Below are 22,959 nucleotides of genomic sequence, written 5' to 3'. Positions count from 1 at the left end.
GATTTGACTGATAGGGAGATTGAATTTACCGTTGATGTGATTCCCGGAACACAACCAGTTTCTAAAGCTCCTTACAGAATGGCTCCAACTGAACTGAAGGAACTGAAGGTGCAATTGCAAGAACTGTTAGATAAAAAGTTCATCAGACCTAGCACTTCGCCATGGGGTGCTCCTGTTTTGTTTGTCAAGAAGAAAGATGGCTCACTGAGACTGTGCATTGACTACCGTGAACTGAATAAGGTAACTGTAAAGAACAAATACCCTTTGCCACGCATTGATGATTTATTTGATCAGTTACAGGGTGCACAAGTGTTTTCTAAGATTGATCTCAGATCGGGGTATCATCAACTGAAGGTTAAACCGGAAGACATTGATAAAACTGCTTTTAGAACAAGGTATGGACATTATGAATTTCTAGTTATGCCTTTTGGAGTCACGAACGCACCAGCTGCTTTTATGGACCTCATGAACAGAGTTTTTAAACCATACCTTGATGACTTTATTGTTGTATTTATCGATGACATATTGATTTACTCCAAAAGTATAGAACAGCATGAACATCATCTGAGACTTGCCCTACAAACCTTAAGGGAACAGAAACTGTATGCTAAACTGTCTAAATGTGAATTTTGGCTTGACCATGTTATGTTTTTGGGGCATGTTGTTAGCAAAGATGGAATTTCTGTTGATCCGCAGAAAATTGAAGCTGTGGTGAACTGGCCTAGACCAACAAATGTGACTGAAGTCCGAAGCTTTTTGGGATTGGCTGGATATTACAGAAGATTTGTCAAAGATTTCTCCAAAATTGCCCTACCATTGACTCAGTTAACTCAAAAGGGGACATCATTTGACTGGACCGACCAAAGAGAATCTGCTTTCCAGGAGTTGAAAACTCGACTTGTGACTGCACCAGTTTTGACTTTACCCTCAGGTACGGATGGTTATACCGTATTTAGTGATGCTTCTCATAAGGGTTTGGGATGTGTTTTAATGCAGAATGGGAAGGTTATAGCTTATGCTTCCCGACAACTGAGACCACATGAAAAGAACTACCCAACCCATGATCTGGAACTTGCTGCAGTAGTATTTGCACTGAAAATCTGGCGTCACTATCTGTATGGGGTGACATGTGAAGTGTATACCGACCACAAGAGCTTGAAGTATTTCTTCACACAGAAAGAACTGAATATGAGACAGCGGAGATGGCTAGAACTAATAAAGGATTACGACCTACAGATCTTGTACCACCCAGGAAAAGCCAATACCGTTGCCGATGCATTGAGCCGGAAATCGATTGGAAACTTAGCATGTTTGCTTACAGGACAGAAAGAGTTGCTTTGTGACCTTGAAAAATCTGAAATTGAAATTGTTTTACGGGAACAAGGTGGAACCTTAGCTGCTATTTCTGCTCAACCGGCACTGATTGAGGAAATTAAAGAGAAACAGCAACTGGACGATTTCTTGAAGAAGATCATCGAAGAAATAGAATCCAAACCGAGATCGGGATTCAAATTTGAGAACAATGTACTGAAATTTCATGAAAGACTGTGTGTACCGAATGACACTGAACTGAAAAGAAGAGTTCTGCAAGAGGGCCACAATTCGAAATTGTCTATCCATCCGGGGAATACGAAAATGTACCAAGATCTGAAACAGAATTTCTGGTGGCCGGGAATGAAGAAAGAAATTGCTGATTTTGTATCCAAATGTCTTCATTGCCAACGGGTCAAAGCTGAACATCAGCGACCTGCCGGATTATTGCAACCCCTACCCATACCAGAGTGGGAATGGGAGTATATCACGATGGATTTCATTGTGGGATTACCTCGCTCCAGAAAAGGTATGGATTCAATTTGGGTTATTGTTGATAGACTAACCAAATCTGCTCACTTCTTACCTGTCAAGACGATTTATAATGCGGACAAATTGGCTGTTATCTATATTGATGAAATCGTTAGACTGCATGGAGTGCCTGTGTCTATTGTTTCTGACAGGGATTCGAAGTTTACATCGAGGTTTTGGCAAAGCCTACAGACTGCATTGGGTACTGAACTGAGACTGAGTAGTGCCTATCATCCTCAGACAGATGGCCAATCAGAAAGGACCATCCAAACTCTGGAGGATTTATTGAGAATGTGTGTCCTTGATTTTCAGGGAAACTGGGAAAGTCATCTGCCATTAGCTGAATTCGCCTACAACAACAGCTACCATTCGAGTATTGGTATGGCGCCTTTTGAGGCATTGTATGGCAGAAAATGTAGATCTCCAATCTGCTGGGCAGAAGTTGGAGATGGGCCTTTGCTTGGGCCCGAGATTGTATATGAAACAACTGAAAAAGTGAAACTGATACAGCAAAGATTGAAAACTGCACAGAGTAGACAGAAAAGTTATGCAGATGTCAGAAGACGGGACAGAGAGTATGAAGTGGGTGATCACGTTTTTGTGAAAGTGACGCCAATGAAAGGCCAGACTCGTTTTGGAGTCAAAGGCAAGTTAGCACCGAGATACGTCGGACCTTATGAGATTATTGAGAAAATTAATCCGGTGGCGTATCAAGTTGCGCTCCCTCCTGAAATGGAACACATGCATAATGTTTTCCACATTTCTATGTTAAGAGACTATCTTCGGGATCCCTTCCATGTAATAGAGCCTACCCACGTAGTGTTGAGTGATGACTACACATACGAGGAACGGCCTATACAGATTGTTAACAGACAGATCAAGAAACTGAGGAACAAAGAGATCCCGCTGGTGAAAGTTGATTGGCAAAACCACGGTGGCGTGTATGCCACTTGGGAAAGGGAAGATGACATGGCCAAACGATATCCTGAACTGTTTCCACTGAATCCTGTTTTCTTCCAGAATGAAGGTAACTCGAGTTTAGAGGACTAAACTCTTTATAAGGAGGGGAGACTGTAACAACCCTCATACTGATTACTGATTAATGACTGATTGATCACCAGTTACTGTTAAACGGAACTGATAATGACTGATAACTGACTGATAATTGAACTGAGTAAAGTACTGAACTGACTGATTGAAATTGGAATCTGAATTAACTGAGTATATGTTAGTTAATTGCATTCTATCTGTTTGATTGTCTGATTATCTGTTCATGTTTATATGTTTAAACTACTAATTGAAGGCCTTATCGGCGGCCGAATTAGAAACCGATTGATGTTCCGTGACCCTCATAATTAATGTGATTTTATGGTATATTTATCTGAAAATTGATTAGGTATGATTAAATTAGATAAAATAAGCTAATTAAAGAGTTTGTTTTATTTACCATATTGCCACCCTTAGTGGCCCACTCAACATACATGTTTGAGCCTCATTACACCTTGTATCAAAAACACATTTCCATCAGCCATTTCTCCTTGCTTTGCCGACTTAGAGAGAGAGAGAGTGAGAGTTTGTGTAGTTCTTGAGATTTGGCTTAAACAACTTAGAGAATTGAAGGTTGATTGTTGCTTTGTGGTCCTACACTTGTAATTGAGGCTCTAGGTAAGAGAACTCAACCTTTATTGATGTGTTTGAGCTAGTTCTTGCATGGTTCATGTTAATTTGTAGAGTTAAGTCATGATTTGGTCCATAAATGATGGATTGAAGATCATTTCTTGCATGCATGTTGGTATTGTTGCATTTTGAGGTTGATTACATGGACATTGGTACATGCATGCTCATATTGTTGTTATAGACCATGTTTTCATCTGGTTTTGGAAAGAAATGAGCTCATTTGAGCAAGCTTTGGAGCTTCAATTTGGTTTAAAACTCATTCATGCATGTTTGAATGATTGTTCTTGAAAATGGGTTTGAATATGGTTTTAATTGACTCACCTTTGGGGCTTGAATTCATGAATTGAGCTTTGAAACTTGTTATACATTGAATTTAATGATGTTTTCCAGAATTTGGGACCAAGAGGTCGAGTTTGGAGTGGTTGAATGCTTGGTTTGAGCTTGGGAGGCAAATCTGGAAATTCCAGATTTGGCTTCCTCGCTCGAGCGAAGGATTCCCCGCTCGAGCGAGCACCTTTGTCCAGGGCTCCGCTCGAGCGACCATCGAGCGACCATCGCGCGTAAAATTTCAGCATCCAGTACTTTTACTGTTTTGCAGACCGCTCGAGCGAAGGATTCCTCGCTCGAGCGAAGCCTTTGATTTTGGACTTACGCTCGAGCGTAGAAAGTCTCGCTCGAGCGAGGCTCCTATTTTCAGCAAACTTTGCGAAATGTTTTCTAAGTGTATTTTTGCATCCTCATCCCATCCTAGGCATTCTTAGGCCTAGTTTAAGACATTTAGATGAGGATATCATTGTAGAACACACCAAGGCAAATTAGGGATTTAGTTATGTTATTTCCCAACTGTGTAGCTTAGTGTGTGTTCAACCTGTAAACTGTGTAGGGTTGGCAACTGGGGAGACACGCTCTAGCATACTGTAGCCCAGAACTCTGTGAGTAACAATTGTGTAAAGATATGTTCAACTGATTATCTTCTGAATACTGAACTGAACTGTTTACTGAACTGGTATTATTTACTGAATGAATGTATGTCCTTTATTTCTGAACTGTACTGTGGCATCCTTAGTATCTACGGTTTACTGTTACTGTTACTGTCACAGAGATCTCTGTCGGTTTCCTTGTGGAACCACTACTGTTTACTGACTGATGGCCATCATTACTGTTCGGTCTTTTAAGACCTACTGTTACTGTTATGCTAATGGATGTACCACATATGACTGTTTACTGTACTGAGCAACTGAATTACTGATTGAAATGAACTGTTTTCATTACTGTAAGGACATTCATTCTAAACCCCTTTACGCTTTATGTTATTCACTGGGCTTTAGCTCACTGCTCATATATATATGTAGGTGTGCAGGCACCAGACCGCAGCTAGAGGCGTCAGGGTTACTCCAGTTTTGTCAAGCCAGCCTTTGTGCCTCACTGCGAGGTTCCGAGCCTACTGTTAAGGCTTAGGGGTGTTTTAGAATTTCCCCCTTTTTGTACTGTTTCACTGTTTTGTATAGACTGACTGTTTACTGTACTGTTATACAGGGATTAGGTCCCTGTACTGTGTGACTGTTAATTTTGTATACTGTGTTGTACAGACGGAATGTTTTCTGTACTGTTATGTGGGGTTGAGTCCCTAGTTAAGTGGATGTGAATATTGTGTATACTGTTATGTACTGCTTTTGTATAATGTATGAAAAGCCTTTTTGCATACAGACTGTCACAGCTCAATGGACACTATTTATTTACTGTATTGGCTTCCGCCAGGCCCTGTACTCTGTTTCACTGTATTACTGTTCAGCAGGCCTTCGGTAATCTCGGATTACTGGCCGGTTACGGTGCTAAACCCATAGGGCCGGGTTTGGGTCGTGACACGGGGTAAACTCCAGTTTTGTCAAGCCAACCTATGTGCCTCACTGCGAGGTTCCGAGCCTGTTTCAAGCTAAGGCTATGGGGTGTTTTAGTTTTTCCCTTTTCTGTTCTGTTTTTGTATAGACTATATAGACTGTTATTGTACTGTTTTAATAGGGATTAAGTCCTTGTCCTGATCGATTGTAAATGTTGTACATACTCTTTTGCACTGATTGTATATATGTATGAAAAGTCTTTTTGCATACAGACTGTCACAGCTCATTGGACATTGTTTATTTACTGTTTTGGCTTCCGCCAGCCCCTGTACTCTGTTTTACTGTTCTACTGTTAAACAGGCTTTCAGTAATCATGGATTACTAGTCGGTTACGGTGCTAAACCCATAGGGGCGGGTTTGGGTCGTGACAATTCTGTTCTCAAATCATTGCCACTTGAGGTTAGAGGTCTTCACGGATGCAGATTGGGCTGATTCTATAGATGACCGACAATCTATTTCTGGTAACTGCGCTTTTGTGGGGGAAATTTGGTTACCTGGCGTAGTAAGAAGCAAGCAGTGGTGTCCAGGTCTAGTGCAGAAGTAGAATATAGAGCTATGACACATGGTACATGTGAACTTATATGGCTCCAATCCTTGCTGGGTGATATAGGAATCATTTGTGATGGACCTGTGACGTTGTATTGTGACAACAAAGCTGCTATCAGTATTGCTCACAATCTTGTTCAACATGATAGGACTAAGCGCATTGAAATCGACAGACATTTTATTAAGGAGAAACTAACTAAGGGTTTGATATGTATGCCTTATATGAAGTCGGAAGATCAATTGGCTGTCATATTTACTAAGGGTCTTAGCTATAAGGTTTCTATCCTATTTGTTGGAAGTTAAGCATGAGAGATATATTTGTACCACATTGAGGGGGAGTGTTAAGTGTAATTGTTATCTAAGGGTAGTTTAGTACTTTAACTTATGTTTATGCTTATTAGCTTAAATACGTATGCTTTAGTTGTAACCCTATTATCATTGAAATAATATTACAGCAGATGCTTTTCTTTTTCTCTCTCGGTTCATTCTTCTTCCTCTTCTTCTTCATTTGTGAAGCTAACACTATGTACTCGGGGAACTTTTTTTTATCCAAAATTGGATTGAGTTTGATCCTTTCTTTCTTTCTTTTTTTTTTTCTTTTTTTTTTCTATAATGTTTTGATTTGATAAATTGTTTTCACTTCTTGCTCTTGCCTTGGAAAAGGTAGGGATGTGTTCGCCAAACAATCCTTAGCTTGATTCAGAAGCATTACCCTTTCTTACACAGCCACCCCTACGGCAAGAGGGTGTTGACAGTGACTCGACGCACCAAGCAGCAACATGTCTTTCCATCTAAAAGGGAGACACAACATAGTGTGGATTTGCATATATATGCTCTATCTACACTTTCCTTTTTTGGCTAGGACTTTTATATAGTTATGTTGTTGCTAGATGTTTTTTTAATGGTAGTTTAATTTGATTGTTTGTAGTTTAGATTAAGGAGAAAATAAGAGTCGTGAAAATTAGTATTAGTATATATTATGATCTGCTCTAATTTAGGCTTTTGTTGTGGAGTAGATTGTAAGAAATAAGGGAGGAAGGTGTTTGTTTGTTTGGATTGTATTATCCCTACATGGTTTTTCCTTCCCTCTGGTGCTTGCTATACATTATTATTATTAAAGCTCTAGTGTTTTGAATTTTTATAATATCATACTTTTGTGTGTGTTTTTTTCATGGTTTAGTCTCTCTGCTGCATTTTGATTGTGTTAGTTATGGCCTCTTGACAAGGAAGAGACACACTGAAGAGAACAATTGTAGGCAAGGGGATCCTCTTATCTAGATCCTTCTTTGTATCTTGTACCATGGTTCTAAACAAGGAATAAGACTAGACTTGGGGATCCATTGGGTGACAATGTCTCTCATCACCACATGATGATCTTGAGATCCTTTTCTTTTATTCCTTGCCCAAAACCAGTCTTTTAACAACACGTGATGGATCTTGGGATCCTATTTTATATCCGAGTCCTCTCTTATAACTTGTCTAAAACCTTCGAATAAGGGACAAGAATGAAATTCGGCCTCCGATAATAGGAACTAATCTTTGTTATCCAAAGCTACTGCTTCAAATTGAATCAATGCCAAAAGCACTGCACTGCCCTCTTTTGTGAGGTCTATCTAATTTTCTCAATTTATTTAGTTTATATGGAATACTAGCATATAAAACTAATGCTATGCATGGGAGATCAAAGGTTTATTTAGATATAAAATAATAACAAAATCAGTTAAGATTTATTAAAAAATCAAGATAGCGCTTGTCATTTAATTTGTTAATTTTTACATAACCCTAATCTCTCTCTTCATTTGATTTGCTAAATTTTACACAATCCTAATCTCTCTCAATTGAAAGAAGCCCAACCCTTTTTGAAAATATTTGAATTTCTTAAAGAACCAAAATTTGACAAAGTGAGAATACAACATAGTGTTCTTTCAGTTGGGCCAGCCAAAACTGAAAGGTCTGAACCAATCCACCACAAATGGGCGATTTTGATGGTCCTCTAATTGAACATGTTTTTCCTTCTTGGCAGTGAGGGTCCAAACTCAACCCAAAATGTAGAGGGAATTGACCAATCTGACCAAGCTGGACTCTGGCTAAGCCTGCTCAAGTCGAGCAAAATGAGGCCTACTATAACCATCCACAGTGACTCATCACCATTGAACCAAAAATTTCTGGCTTTATACCAAGTTTTCCTTAATCACCATAATTTCTAGACACCAATAAACTAAAATTTCAATCTCATTCAAAGAAAAAGGGAAGAGATTAGCATTCTTTAAGCATTAAAAAATATAGCAATCATAGAAAGGAGAGAAATGACAAATTAGCATAAGGTCCTTTAAAGCAAAAATTTGTAACCCAGATGCGAAGCAAAATCAAATTGATAGAAAGGAACAATCACACGCGATAACCATCCAAGAGATGGTTTTGAGGTGATAGAATGGATCTTACATAACCAACTGAATTTTGAACCAAAATAAGCTGATAATAATACCAACTTCCAATGGCCCCTAAAACACTTGTAAAAAATACTGTATTATTGATTGATATTGATTGATCTATTGATACATATTCTGTCTATTACAAATGGTTCCTTATATAGATGTAGGTGTAGTGGATGGTGTGTAGTGGATGGTGATAGTGGTGTAGTGGGTTAGGTTTAGTGGAGTAGGTGAGGTGGTAGTGGTGTAGTGGGTTAGGTTTAGTGGAGTAGGTGAGGTGGTAGTGGTGGTAGGTGATGGTAAATTCTAACAGCCCCCCGCAAACTCAAGGAGGATAGAAACTAACCAACTTGAGTTTGAAGAGAGGAACAAAACAAGAAAATACATAAAAAAAAGGATAGGAGACACTGTATGGTCGTGTCAGACTGTTGGTGAAGACACTGGATGGTGGTGTCATAACGTTATAGAGGACACTGGATGGCGGTGTCAGACCGATGTAGAAGACAGTTTATGGGGTCATGTCGGACCGTTGTAGCAGACAATGTTGTGACAGTTGTGGTGACAGTTTACGGAGTCTTGCTGGACCCTTGTAGAAACTAACCGGAATCAATGTCGGGACAGTTTACAGAGTCTTGTCGGACCCATGAAGGAGCTAACCGGAATCAATGTCGGGACAGTTTACAGAGTCTTGTCGGACCCATGAAGGAGCTAACCGGACTCAATGTCGGGACAGTTTACAGAGTCTTGTCGGACCCTTGTAGAAACTAACCGGAATCTATGTCGGGACAGTTTACAGAGTCTTGTCGGACCCCTGTAGAAACTAACCAGAATCTATGTCGGGACAGTTTACAGAGTCTTGTCGGACCCTTGAAAGGACGCACCCTCAAAAGGTGTGCCCAATTTTTTAAAAGGCGTGCCATCAAAAGGCGTGCCCAATCCATAAAAAGGCGTGCCATCAAAAGGCGTGTCCACTTTATCAAAAGATGTGCCATGAAAAGGCGTGCCAGTTTGTCGGGCGTCAAGAGGCGCGCGATGCGCGTGGCTGCCTCGGCTATTTAACTAAGACGAAGGCAGAGGCTGAGGCAGAGAAAAACTGAGAGAAACCTCTGAAAAATCCTTTGTGTTGTTGAGAAAGAGAGTTCCTTGTGCTGAGAGAGATAGTCTGTAACACTTTGTTGCCCAGAAAATGGCCTCGTCTTCCCGTGGACTGCTCACCCTCTTTCCCGACCTCAACGAGTCAACAAGAGAGAGAACTGGAGCGGTGGCACTAGAACCTCAACCGAGTGCCCCGGAGTTTACTCCGCTGAACTTTCCGATGCGGTCTGTGGAGCAAAGAATGGCAGTGCAGTCGGATGTGGAAGCCAATCAGTATACATTAAAGTCATGTGTGGAAACCATGACTGCGGTTACAAACTTGTCGAATCGGCTGCAGAGTAGGGCAAATGAGGTGCAGCAGTTAAACTCCCAGCTGGCTCTGCTCCAACGCATGTATAAGGATGCGCGAGCAGAGATAAGTGTGCTGAAAGCAGAAAATAAGGAGCTGAAGCGGAAGGCCACCGTGATGTTCCGATTTGGAGGGCCGCCATATGCTGCAGTGGAGGAGCAGGGAGTAGTGATCATGCCCAGTGGAGTGGGAAACACGGAGGCAACACCGGCAAGGGCCGCCCAGGATGGAGGCAAAAAGAAGAGACCGGCGGCAGAGTAGGGCGGTGGGTGGCCGTCTGCAGAAAAGAAAACAAAGCTGTTGTTGTGGATTTTTGTTGTTGTTGTTGTTGTTTTTTTTTTTTTTTTTTTTTGTGTAAAATGTGGATCGGGGTTGATCCCGATATGAATAAAATGAGTGTATTGTGCAAATTTGTAAATTGGTGGCAATTGTTTTTTTTTTTTTTGTCACTTTATTAAAAAAAAATAAATAAAAAAAAATAAAAGAAAGAAATAATAATAATATATTTAAAAGAATAATAATAATAATAATAATAAGAATAATATGTTTAAAAAGTGGGGCGGTGGAAAATGATGATTTTGGGTGTGAATAAAATATTTGATGTGTCTATGGAGGTGGAGTACCCACGTGAAATATCTTGAGGCATGTGGGGTGATTATTAGAGAGAGAGAGAGTGACAGTGTGTGCTATGTCCCCCCTGTGTTGTTTGCTCTTTTCTTCTTTATTCTCCTCAAGAGAATCTAGGTACTTGAAAATCTTTGAGTCTTCCTCGCTCAACAGCAGAACAATACCACCAGTAACAGCAGCAGTCTCCGATGGTGGCTTCCGATGGAATCAAATCGATCTCCCGAATACTAGTAGTAGACTGATACTTGGAACTACTACTACTTCTACTACTACTCTCTCCAACATGAAACTCCACTTCAACTTCCTTGCTTACCACCGAATCTGCAAACGAGTAATCTTCTTCTGGAAAATCAACTCCAGTGCTATCAGTTCTCGGAGTAGATCGAACCGATTCGACTAACGATTCGGCTTCAACAGGTCCAGTATGTGAAATCAGGATATTACGAAACTCGTCCTCGAGCCTAGCCATGGCGATCTGCATCGCACCATTGACCTTGTTCTGATCATCGGTCACAGTCACCGATTCCATCGATCGTTGAATCTCATCAACGGCTTGCAAGTATCGATCGATCTCTTGACGATCGGAATCGAAGATCATACGCTCTCTGGCTTCCTCCAACACCGTGGAGTCCCACCGGAGGATGATTTTCTCGGCTGATTCGATTGCTCCGGCGGTGTTTTCCGGCGGCTCCATAGTCGGAAATTGGTTCGATGACTGTTGCTGGTGGTAATACATCTGCTGCTTAATCATCCATGACTGTTGTTGTTGTTAGTATTGAAGGTGGTTCTGCTGGTGTGGCTGAACTACGCTCGTTGCTGGTTGCATCATCGTGAAAAACCCTAGCTTAGATGAGAGAGAGAAGGTATGTATAGAAAAACTCCAACGGGCAGCGAAGGCAAGGTTGCCGGCCGGCTGCCCGCCGGGGGGAAAACAATATATAGGTCTAAATCTTATAGCTCTGATACCATGTAAAAAATACTGTATTATTGATTGATATTGATTGATCTATTGATACATATTCTGTCTATTACAAATGGTTCCTTATATAGATGTAGGTGTAGTGGATGGTGTGTAGTGGATGGTGATAGTGGTGTAGTATGTTAGGTTTAGTGGAGTAGGTGAGGTGGTAGTGGTGTAGTGGGTTTAGTTTAGTGGAGTAGGTGAGGTGGTAGTGGTGGTAGGTGATGGTAAATTCTAACAACACTCTTTCAAGTTCTCTAAATATAAGATAGGATGATGACGTCAAGCCTCATAGCGACTCTTCGCACCAAAAAGCAAAGAGAATTACAACAAGAGGCAATCTATGTAATATTACTAAGAATCTGAATTTGAAGAGTGCGAATTTGAGTTTTGTCTAACGCTCCTGGATTTTGCACTGGACTTTGATGGATTTAGAGATGATTCGCCCTCATAAAAGATAACTTGAGCTTTAGCCAACCCCTATTCCAGGATTCAGTAGAGGATTGTAACTTAAACAAAACATCAATTTTATTTTCTAAATTGATTTTATTAATGATTTGTGTAACCTTCCTTTGGACATACCACGTAATCGTCCACTTTGGCACTCTTTATAAGGGCAAGGGTTGGAGGGACAACAATCTTGAGCTTCTCAGCCAAGAATGGACTTTTCTCAGCATGTATTTTCACGAAACGTGTCTCTATGTGCTGCTTTGACAATATACTCAAGTGCTTGTCCATCACCTGCAATTAAACCAGAAGCATTAGTGTTTTCTTTACAAGTTGGAAATCTACACACTACTTTCAAATAACCCATAAATCAGTCAACCATACCCACAATTTTTAAGAGATTGGGGGGGAGGAGGGGAAACATTAAGATGGTGCACAATCTTATAATGAAGTGTGGTCAAATACTCAAATAGTTGTGCATTCAATTGTGAAGAATTGTTTAACAAAGACTGTTTATCCAACACATCAAAATTTGATTTAGACAACATTCTTTCCTCTGCCAAGAACTCTATAAAATGCATTACAGTTAAATACCTAACACTTCAACAGACAAGCAACACATAAGCACACCTCAGCAAACTTAAATGACATGCAATGATCAGCTACCCCCATAATTAATAATTTTAAAACTGGTATGGAGTTTGTAGTTTTTGTTATGATCACCGTATATAAAAAGGGCAGTCTTAACGCACAAGACTTCCAACATTGCAAGGTTGTAGTTTGAAACCCATGATGCATGGCCTTCCCTCTGTGATGACCACATATCTAGCTCAATTTTGTTTATTCCCAGAAATGAGCCACAAATAATTTCAACAAAACAATCACTTCAATGAAATTAGAACAGTACAAAAAAAACCATCCACAGTGAATGAGAACAATGAAAATATATTGTAATTTGTAATGGTGGATAAAAAAATAAAAACAGTACATCATTTTGAATATATATATATATATATATATTGTGTATATGCAATATATTTATAATAATATAATGAATCTCATGCAAATGTTGAATTTGCCTCTTTGTCAGGAGCAAGTGCATGTATTTGAAACTAGTTCAACTACAAGGTGTATACTCCTTATCTTGGCATATACAAAGGCAGTCCATGATAACAAATGTAACAAATAGGTGGTGGAAAACTTATCTCTCTAGGTCCCATTCCTTCATTTCATACATACTTATATAGGTGGGTCCTTCTAACCATATGCAACCCATCAGATTTTCGGCAAATAATGAAAGAGAATGGAGGAAACTGTATTCAAAGGCCAATATAGTTCATTCTAAACTTTCAAGTGCAGGACTTGCACAGAAGAATAGTTACTGGAAGTATAATTGTGATTTTTATGTTAATCCAAGGGGGATATTGGGACAAAAAAATTTGTGCTTGTCAAGAAGGATTGGGTTCTTCAGCATAGTTGTTCATTTTGGGACAAATTAGGATTATAATCTTTACTTGGCCCTAGGGAATAAAGATAGATTATGCATTGGCTCATGAAACAAATAAATCTTCTAAACTATTGGCTCATGATGTGTAATTCATCTTTTAGTTATTAGCTCATCATAATTATGCATTGGCTAAAAAAACAAGATTATGTTATTGTTGACACCCTAAACCCTAGTTAACTATATTTAAAAAAAAAAGAATCATACCTTTTTTTATTGGTCCTGAAAAGGAATCATACATTTAGATTGTTAATGTTTAGTTTGAAATCTTTACAAATTTTAAAATGTGTTCAAGTTTGATTTGTTGATCAGTAAATCTCAAACAAGCTTCAATAAAATCGATAATGAACCAAGCTTTAACTAGTTTGGGTTTTTACATTGCATATAAGCTTATCGAGTCATTGTCTCGATAACTTGATGAGTTTTAAAGTGTATTGAAGTTTGGATTGTTAACATAGAAAGTTAATTTTGAAGAGCCAAAGAGGAGCCGAACGCAAGTAACTTGATTCGTTTTATAGCCCTACACCCTTTGCATATGCAAAGGCATCTCCAATCCTTTGACTCAAACCTATATCAAATTTATATTTGGGTAAAAATAACTCAAAAAACACACTCCACTCCTTGACCCAAACTTATACCAAATTGAGTTTACTCAAAATTTACCAATCTGCCATTATTCAACCTTTTACTCAAATTTGAGGACAATTTTGAGATGGCCTAGTTAACATTTGAATACTTTTTCTCACAGAAAATCATTTTGGGAGAGAATTTCTCAGTAACCAAACAATGTAATTTTATGTTAAAATCAAATCAACCTATAAACCATAATTGAAAAAAGAAAAGACAACCAATTCTAACGATAGAAATCGCAGACGACGTGGTTGCTGGCTTTTACCACGGAGAAAATGTCCTTTTCGGCGGGGATCTCGGAGTTCTCGCCATGGCTGAGGGCGATCCAACGGCTCTGCTTCTCCTTCATTTTCTTTATCTGTTGATGGCAGCACTCTCTGAGGACATGGATATCGTCGAGATCGAGGCGATCTAGGGTGTGGATCTCATCATCGATCTTTTCTTCGACGGCTTTGGCCACCGTCAATACTTGCTTCTCTATGATCTGCAAATTGAAGACTCAATAATTGAAAATACAAATGTACCAAACAAACATATAGATAGTTATGGACATATATAGAGAGAGGGAGATATGAGCTTTTTACCTCTTGAACCTTAGAATTGTCCATAGATTTGATTGGTGGAGATCCCTACCTCCTCTCCTCATAACAATTCAAAAACTTTCCAACGGAACTAGGATAGAGGAGAGAAAGCGGGGCAAGAGGTGTCACCTCATCGTGTAATTGTGTGTGATACTTCCTTCTAGATAACATCTCATACGACGTCGTTCTGATGTTTCTGCTCCTCCATAATTCCATGTTTGGTATAGTTTACTAATGCAATTATGCTTGCTTCTTATTTATAAGTTAATAAAAATTACTTAAATAAAAATAATTTATTATCAAAATATTAATTTCAAAAAATTTTGCAAAATCTAGCCAAATAACATATTTCTTAGAGCATCTTTAATGTTTTAATAGTTTTTATTTTTTTATTTTAAGATAGGAAATGTTTTAATAGTTGAATAGTTAGACGTCAAAATATTTTAGCAATCATGTAACTAATAGAATTGTAAGAGCATACCACGCAGGATATGGAACAAATCTATGTGATAATTTTTCCACATTCATATATTTACATCTCTATTATATACGATATGATGTAATTTGAAACAATAATGATGTGACTAGCATTGAGATTTTGATAATTATAAATTATATTGATCCACATCTTAATATTTAAGAAATATATATAAATTCGATACATTTTTATACTTATTATATGCCTTAGATACATCTTCATACTTATTATATACCTGTTGCGCTGAGAATTAGAGGGGTTGACCTACTCCAGTAACAGGATGGCCAGGGTTAAATTTTTAAAATGAAAAATACTATAAATATAAATAAAAAATATAAATTTTTTTGTGACATATTGTATATGTATTTAATGTTAATGTGGTTACTAACGTGATATTTGTTGGCCAATCTTTACTGTATTTAAATAGATTAAATTCAGTTGTGTACTAAACAACAACTAAAATATAAAGAAATAAAGGAAATGAGAGAATTTTTTTGATTATAAAAATCAAACTCGAAATAAAAAAAATAATAAATAAAAACAGATTTTATTTTGTTACAAAAATAAAATTAAAATCTGAATAAATAAACAAATAAAACAGAATAATAAATTAAACAACTTACTTGATTAATTTCTTTAAATAATTATCTGATCCAGTCTAGTGTTTGACACTGTGTCGTTAAGACAGATTCGTCATCTCCACAATGCTTTCAGAATACAGACATTTATCTCCCAGGATGAAATGATTAACTACAAACAATAGCAGCACTACAAATTGTTTGCCTAATGAACACACTAAGTGTTTATACTCTTTCTCACAAAAAATAAAATGAAGAAAAATGAAGAATTAATTTGCAGAGGTGAAGTACGAAATTTTTGAATGAAACATCAAATGAGGGTTGCCCTATTTATAGATGGATTGGTGGCTGTAAGTTTTGAATTAAACAGGTGCAAGCCTGTTCAATTTAAACAGATAGGCACTGTTTGGACAGGTTGAAAAATGTCCGGTTTTGAATTTAAATAGATTTAAATCTGTTGGTTCAAAATTCAAACAGATAAAAACGGGAAGGGCCTTGTTTGGGTGTACAGAAAAATCGGACCAGATTATTTCTGGTTTAATTTGAATTCTGAATTTTATTTTACCAAAAATAAAATTAAATTCAAATGTTTTTGGCCAGACAAGCCCAATCCAACTTCACACCATGCACCCGCGCCCAGCCAACCTGACCGGAGAGACGGCGGCGGCGCGCGCGTGGTGATTTTTGGGTCCAATGGGTCTAGCCCATTTTGCCCATAACCTCCCTCTCTAAAACACTTGGGTACCCCTTGGGGCACACCCCAAGTACCAAACCCATGCCTTATAAATCCATTCAAAACTTCCCACCAAATCAATGTGGGACAAGCTTTATTCAAACTTTTAAGGATTTTCCACTAAAACTCTATTTCCATGGAACATACTTTGGCTTCAATTTCCCATTCACTTGGTAATGGTTTTGAGCAATCAAATATACCACGTGAATCACAACGCGTCATAAAACGCGTTACCACTTTGACCTGTGAAAATCGACGCTCGGGTCCCACCTAAATAATAGACCCAAAAAAAAAAAATCTGTTATAAACCCAGATTTTTCCAAACCATTTCCAACAATATTTACAAAAGATTATTTTTTAAAATATATTATTGAATTATTTTTGAAATAATATTTTTACATGATTATATTTTTAAATGATAATATTATTTCAACGGTAATAGTTCAAACGATCAAATGGGCTAGATTGAATAAGAAATAGTAAATATGAAGCAAGCAAGCAGAGATGCAACAAGCAGATATAAGCACAATGGTGGGAATACCATTTGCCTAGCAATGAATGTTAATTATTTGTAGAGAACCAAAATGAAATGTCTTTTGTGATATAGAGCCTTTAGAGGAAGATCAAAACAACAGAGTCCTTTAAGAGAAGACTAAAACAACTTCACTATAAAAAAATGCCTCATAAATGAGGGGTCTTCCCTTGATATAGTTTTCCATCTCCTTAATGGATGGCTAGGATCAATTTGATCCAATGATCATCATTATTACTCTAAAATATTTTAGAATCATTTTGTCATTCCATTATATTTTAGAATTCTCTAAACTATTCTACTACTAGTGAATTTTTTTTATATATTTTTTAAAAATATTCTACACCTTTCGAATTCTTCTAGAGTCCTAAACGACTACAGATGACCATTGAATTAAATACTTATTTAACCCAAAAGAAAGATGATAATAATACAGTAAATACTAAAGATGACCATTCGATAATCTATTATGTCAATGTTGTATTGAGTGACACATGAAATAATACAGTAAATACTAAATAAAATGATAATAAACATAGCATTATTGTTATAACATTATTTATAAAAATTATAATTAATTTAACGGTATGATTTTAACATACATGTTAAACAAACTTTAAAAAATTATATATTTTTATTACCTTACTTTCAAGTAAAATGAATAATTATTTTAAGATTTAAGCATAATAATATGTATTTGGAAACACGTTAATAAAGTTTTTATTTTAAAATATTTCAAGTAAAACGCAAATTCTCAAATAGAATTCATCTACATATGCATAAATTAATTAAAAAATTTAATGTCAACCGACTACTATCATATACATAATGTATAAATAAACACAATTTATCTTAAAACTTCGGTCTAATATCACCACATCAATAATTCCCTCACCCAATTATACTCTATGTGGACTCGCCTTTTTCTACATCCCTGCCTTTCAGAAAGGGTTTGAAAAGAATGCTTCACAGTTTGGACTTTACTTGTGGTTCTGAATCTAGTCTCACAAGTGTAATGTGAAACTAATAAACACCAAAAAGTCTAATCCAGCAAGTCTTTTTGAAAAATTGATTTTAAATCACATAATGCCAAAATTGGATTGCTTTGCTAGATATAGAGCCGCCACCTAAATATTTTATTTTGGAAAAATTTATGAAACCCAGACTCGTGCCAAAGGCAATGTGTCCATCATCACCAAAGTTACCTCGGCTCGGGAACTTAGGTACGAGAGGGAAAGGTCCTGAAATGAGCACCCCCTACTCGCCTGATCAAAGATCGGCCTCTACTAATGATGATATACTTTTTGTAAACATTATGTGTTCTTATTCCGTTTATTAAACTAGTTTTACTATGTAACGCACACAAGCAAGCATAGACTAGTCGCAAGACTTGGAACAATTCAACTCATGTTTGTTTTCGAAAATGGTTTGAATTTGTCACCTCAAGTGGGCTTAAAAATGTGGATTTGCCACCAAACATAGTGGGCTTAAAACATGATTTTGCCACAACAAAGTGGGCTTAAAACTTACATTCGTTGAATTGTTCCAATTCAAACAATGAAGCCATCATCCACAAGCATTCATGTAGTTTAGCAAGTAAGCATATAGCCTCATGACAAGCATGTGAAACATGGAAACATGGCAATCACACTCATGCAAGTATGCTAAAGCATAAAGACTCATCGAGTACTCCGAGCCAAGAAAGAAAACAAAGTTAGAAAAATGCATGATTCCTAACTATGTTAAATGACTAATGCAACACATGCAATAATGTAACTAAATAGGCTCGGCTACTTAATCATGGTATTTGCAACACTTTGATGGCATGCTTTGAAACACGTATTCAAAAAAGTATTGAAATTGCAATGTAGTTTGAATGATGCGCCGAGCCTCGGTGGATGCAAGACAAATGAATAGATGCAAGCATAAGGTATGCTAATTGAGACATGTCTCTAATCTAACCATCAAAAGCGATTAAATAAAAGGGAGAAAAACGTGGGGTTGGAAGACATACACACATGCACGCACACTTATTATAACATTGTGCCCTCGCGAAGGAAGGCTTGAATAAATAAGCTAACTAGCTATGCTAAGCTAATTATTACAACACAATTGAAATGAATTAACTAACTTATTCTATGCTAATTAAATATTACAAATCAAATTAATTAGCTAAATACTGAGCTAATTAGATATAAAGCAATTAAACTAATTAATTAGCTATCACTAATTAACCAAACAAAGCAATTAAATGGCCTCGGAAAGCGAGGGATGCATGCATGCTCAGTTTCTCCACCCGAAAAAGCCACCGCCTTGCCACTGAACGCCTCTGTTTGCACATTTGAATACCAACAGTGCTGCTAACTCCCAGAATGCCTCTGCTCCACCTTAGGAACACTCTGTGCAATTTTTATTGGTGGCCGACAGAGGGCCTGTCGGCTACCAATGGTGGTCGGTCGACTACTTGTGGTGGCCAGTCGGCCACTGATGACAAGAACCCTTCTTTTTGCTGCAACAGAGAGCAGACAGAGTAAAACGGTATATTCTCAAGGGTTGTTTGTACTGTTACCCTCCTTATCATCACACAAGCTCAAAAGAGTGTAACTCTTGGCCCCTCAAATCATCAACTAAGAAATTTCCATGCATGATGGCTAAGAAACCAAGCTTGTACAAGTTTATGAGTGCAAAACAAGGCTCAAAAGACCACCATCCTATCATGCATGATCAAGGGTAATGGTGACAAGGGAAAGTGACACATTTCATCACTTTTGAGTATGAAATGTCTCACTTTCCTTGTGTTCAAATTAATGTCTGATTCGAACACATGCAATGCAACACAAAGATGCCTATCTTGCCTCTTTTACTTGTCCAATTTTGTTTATTCATTTTACATTACCGATTTATTCTTTAATCGATTAAGTCTATTGGTGAGTGTCTTCTAAAGCAAAAGAAGTGTCAACCAATGGATAGTTCAAGGCATGAGGGAAGCTTCATGCCCTTGGTAATGAACCCTCAAAGAAGGATTAAACCATTAAACATGAGCCTCAACCTCAAGCTTAAACAACCCTCAAAACAAATGAAAAAGTGAAGAAATGAAGGAGGTTGCAAAGATTGTAAGTGCTGAAAATGAATACAAAACAACACTAAAACATGCAATTAACTCAAAACAATGATGATTAAAGCATTAAAACATCAAGCTAGTGAAAGAATTAACACTACAACTATGCAATACAAGCCTCAACTGAATTAACCAGCCTAAAACAGAGCCAAAATAAGTCAAAACAGAGGCAAAAACATGCTGGACTAAGCTAAGTTAAGCTAGAAAAACATGCTAACTCATGAAGCTAACTAGGTATGCAAACAAGAACAAGGAGGGGAGGCTAACCCCACCAATTTTAGACTTCAAAACAAGCTTTTTACCACCGAAAAACCTCTAAGATTCAGTGGTTAAAAGGCCCAAAAAGTTTGTTTTCAAAGTAATGAAAAGATGGCACAAAAGCTTAACAAGCTAAAAACCAAAAGGGGTGGACAACCCCCTAACTCAAAAGGGCTCAAACCACCACTTTTAGGTCTCAAAAATAGAACTTTTTACATGCTAAAACCAGCCCCAAAATAGTAGAAAAATATGGCAAAGCAAGTGTGCAAAACAAGCTAGCAAAGCAAGTAATATACCTCTTGGAGCCAAAGCACAAAATAGGCACAAATGAGTTACCAAATCAAGCCAAGACCACCTTCTATAGTTCAAAGAAGGTCCCAAGTAACCTCAACCCAAAGATAAGCAACTTTGGTTAAGGGTTGATAGGCAAACTAGAAGTGTATCTTTACTTGTATGCATAAAAGGGTAAGAGAGAGAGAGAATTGTAGAGAGAGATGATTCTAGAGAGAAAGGCTCCCAAAATTTTTTCAACCCTCAAAACAATAGAGAATGGCCTTTATATATAGAAATACAAGAGCCTTGGTTGAAAATATCAACAAAACAGACAGTTGGAGCTTGTAGGAGACAGTTGAAGGTAAATATCTGCAAAATCTAAGCTTTTTGGACACCTGTGGCCAATCGGCCATCATTGGTGGCCAACCAGCCACCACTGGCGGCCAAAAAAGGTCACTCTTTCCCGGCATATGGTCATCAAACTCCATTTGTGGCCGACACATGGCCGTCAAACATCATTGGTGGCCGATAAGCAAAAACTGGTTTCTGACCCCGACTTCAAACAGGCATATCTCCTTTATCTGGACTCCTTTGCAGGTCATTCTTGAGCCTAAATTGAAGCCCCAGAAGTATTATTTCCAATGGTGGAAGCCTCACATAAAAATTACAACTGTGCAAAAAGATATGCCTCTTTTAGTGAAGACTGCTTAGTTTCGGTCCTAACCAGATTCAGGCCAAACTTCTCCTCAGCTAGTTTTCTTCCCTCCTCTCCTCTTTTCTTCAACTCCAAACCTCTAAATAAGGTGTTTTTAAATATTTTTCAAATATTTCATCTCTATTTCATTCATTTCCACTTTGTCCTTGCTCAGTTTACCGAAAAATATAATTTTTAACGAAATGCGAGCCTCAAAACATCGTAGGAACTTTTTCAAAAATATTTTGAAAGAGAAGGCATTAAGGTCTAAAAATTATTTTGGTCAAAATGGTTTTGGTCCAAAAAGGGGTGTGAGGTTGGGATTTGGAGCTCTTCATACTGAAGAAATCGAACCTTTACACGGCATAGCCTTCATCCTTGAATGATTAACCTGTGCTACCCAAGTCTTAAGGGCAGTCAAAAATGTAGTGTCTACACTCTACTAATAATCACCTTACTTAAACAAGAATGACATTACTAGTGCTTAACTTTTTTGTAATAATTGGATACTGGAAATATTCGATTAATCTCGAGACCCATATATAGATTGTTTGGCAATGGCTTTCTGGCTAAAAAAGTACAAAATAAGTTAAATAAGTTAGTGAGACAAAATATCACATTCAAATCATAATCATTTTACTTTTTCTCTTACAAAAATAAAAAAAAAACCAAACCAAACAAACTTTTAATCCCAAGATAAAATAACTAGAAAACTAAAAACTAACTTAAAAAATTAATTGCCGAACGGCAACACAAAGTGTTCTCTACCTGTGTGCATATATATTATTGTAGGTTAAAAATAATAATTTAAACTTATAATACAATAATTTAAAGGGAATTTTTTAGGATCCCTCTTATTAAGATTTTATAGCGTAAAGGACATTCAATATTTTAATAATGTCTAAGGTCTTTCAAATTGATCCAGAGAAAATTCAACTTCATACAGAAAATCTCACCAGAGAAATTTTTGGAAGAATTTCTCTAAACTTTCCAGAAAAATTCACTTCAACCTAGAGAAATTCTCTCAAAACCAGAGACATTCCCCTCTCTAACCTAGAGAAATTCACTTAAACCAGAGAAAATCCCCCTCCAACCTAGAGAAATTCACTCAAACTAGAGAAATTCCTCTCTCTCCAACCCAGAGAAATTTCCCCTCACAGTGATTCTTCTTGAGACAGATCGAGGACCTGAGATAAACATAACGGCGGTGTAGGGAAGGCAGGAGGACGACAGTTGGCGAAGGTGGGACGCCGTAGATAGAGGGGCGGCGACGGTGTAGCTACAGCGAAAGAGAGAAAAAGAAATGAGGGTGGCACGATAAGGTGGTGAGGAGTGGCAAGCTACAATGATGGCAGTAATGTAACAGCGGGGCGAGACAGGGCGCGGGTGGCAGCCGAGCGGCGACGTTCCGGTGACAGCAGCAAGGGCGTCAACAACGGTCGATAGGGAGAAATCGATGGGGACAATGAATGTGGCAGAGTAAGTAAGAATGAGAGTGGCAGTAAGATCATGACGCCGGCAGCAACGCAGTAAGGGGCCAACGACGGAGGACGGACGATAGTGGCATGAGGAAAATGCGAAAAGATTGGGTTGCAATATGGTATACTAGAGAAGAAGAGAGAAAAATGGATTTTTTTGAGTTGAGAGAGTGAAATTTCTCTATGATATATGGCTATGGTTTGACGAACTTTAGACATCATAAAATA

General features: G+C 37.8%; 1 protein-coding gene across 4 annotated transcripts in view; it reads right to left on the bottom strand.

The window, feature by feature from the left end:
• The window catches only part of LOC114312969 (thioredoxin domain-containing protein 9 homolog), a 33,250-nt gene extending 18,498 nt beyond the window's left edge, over nucleotides 1-14,752 (bottom strand). For 2 of the 4 annotated variants that reach the window (XM_082902818.1, XM_028259277.2), the window contains exons 1-4: nucleotides 14,593-14,752; nucleotides 14,274-14,492; nucleotides 12,010-12,168; nucleotides 8,318-11,907 (exon numbers count right to left, since the gene is read on the bottom strand). In XM_082902818.1, the coding sequence (XP_082758944.1) occupies nucleotides 10,570-11,217 (648 nt within the window). In that variant the 5' untranslated portion in view covers nucleotides 11,218-11,907; nucleotides 12,010-12,168; nucleotides 14,274-14,492; nucleotides 14,593-14,752 and the 3' untranslated portion in view covers nucleotides 8,318-10,569. Of the gene's footprint in view, nucleotides 1-8,317; nucleotides 12,169-14,226; nucleotides 14,493-14,592 lie in introns of those variants that run through there. The other 2 variants (XM_028259266.2, XM_082902819.1) reach the window with 2 other exon arrangements.
• Nucleotides 14,753-22,959: the final 8,207 nt, after the last annotated feature.

The sequence above is a fragment of the Camellia sinensis genome, chromosome 13, assembly GCF_055761805.1.
Source record: "Camellia sinensis isolate YWXY chromosome 13, ASM5576180v1, whole genome shotgun sequence".
NCBI classification, from domain to species: domain Eukaryota; kingdom Viridiplantae; phylum Streptophyta; class Magnoliopsida; order Ericales; family Theaceae; genus Camellia; species Camellia sinensis.
Note: the sequence above shows the minus strand (reverse complement) of the source record. Positions and strands in the feature narration are given on the sequence as shown.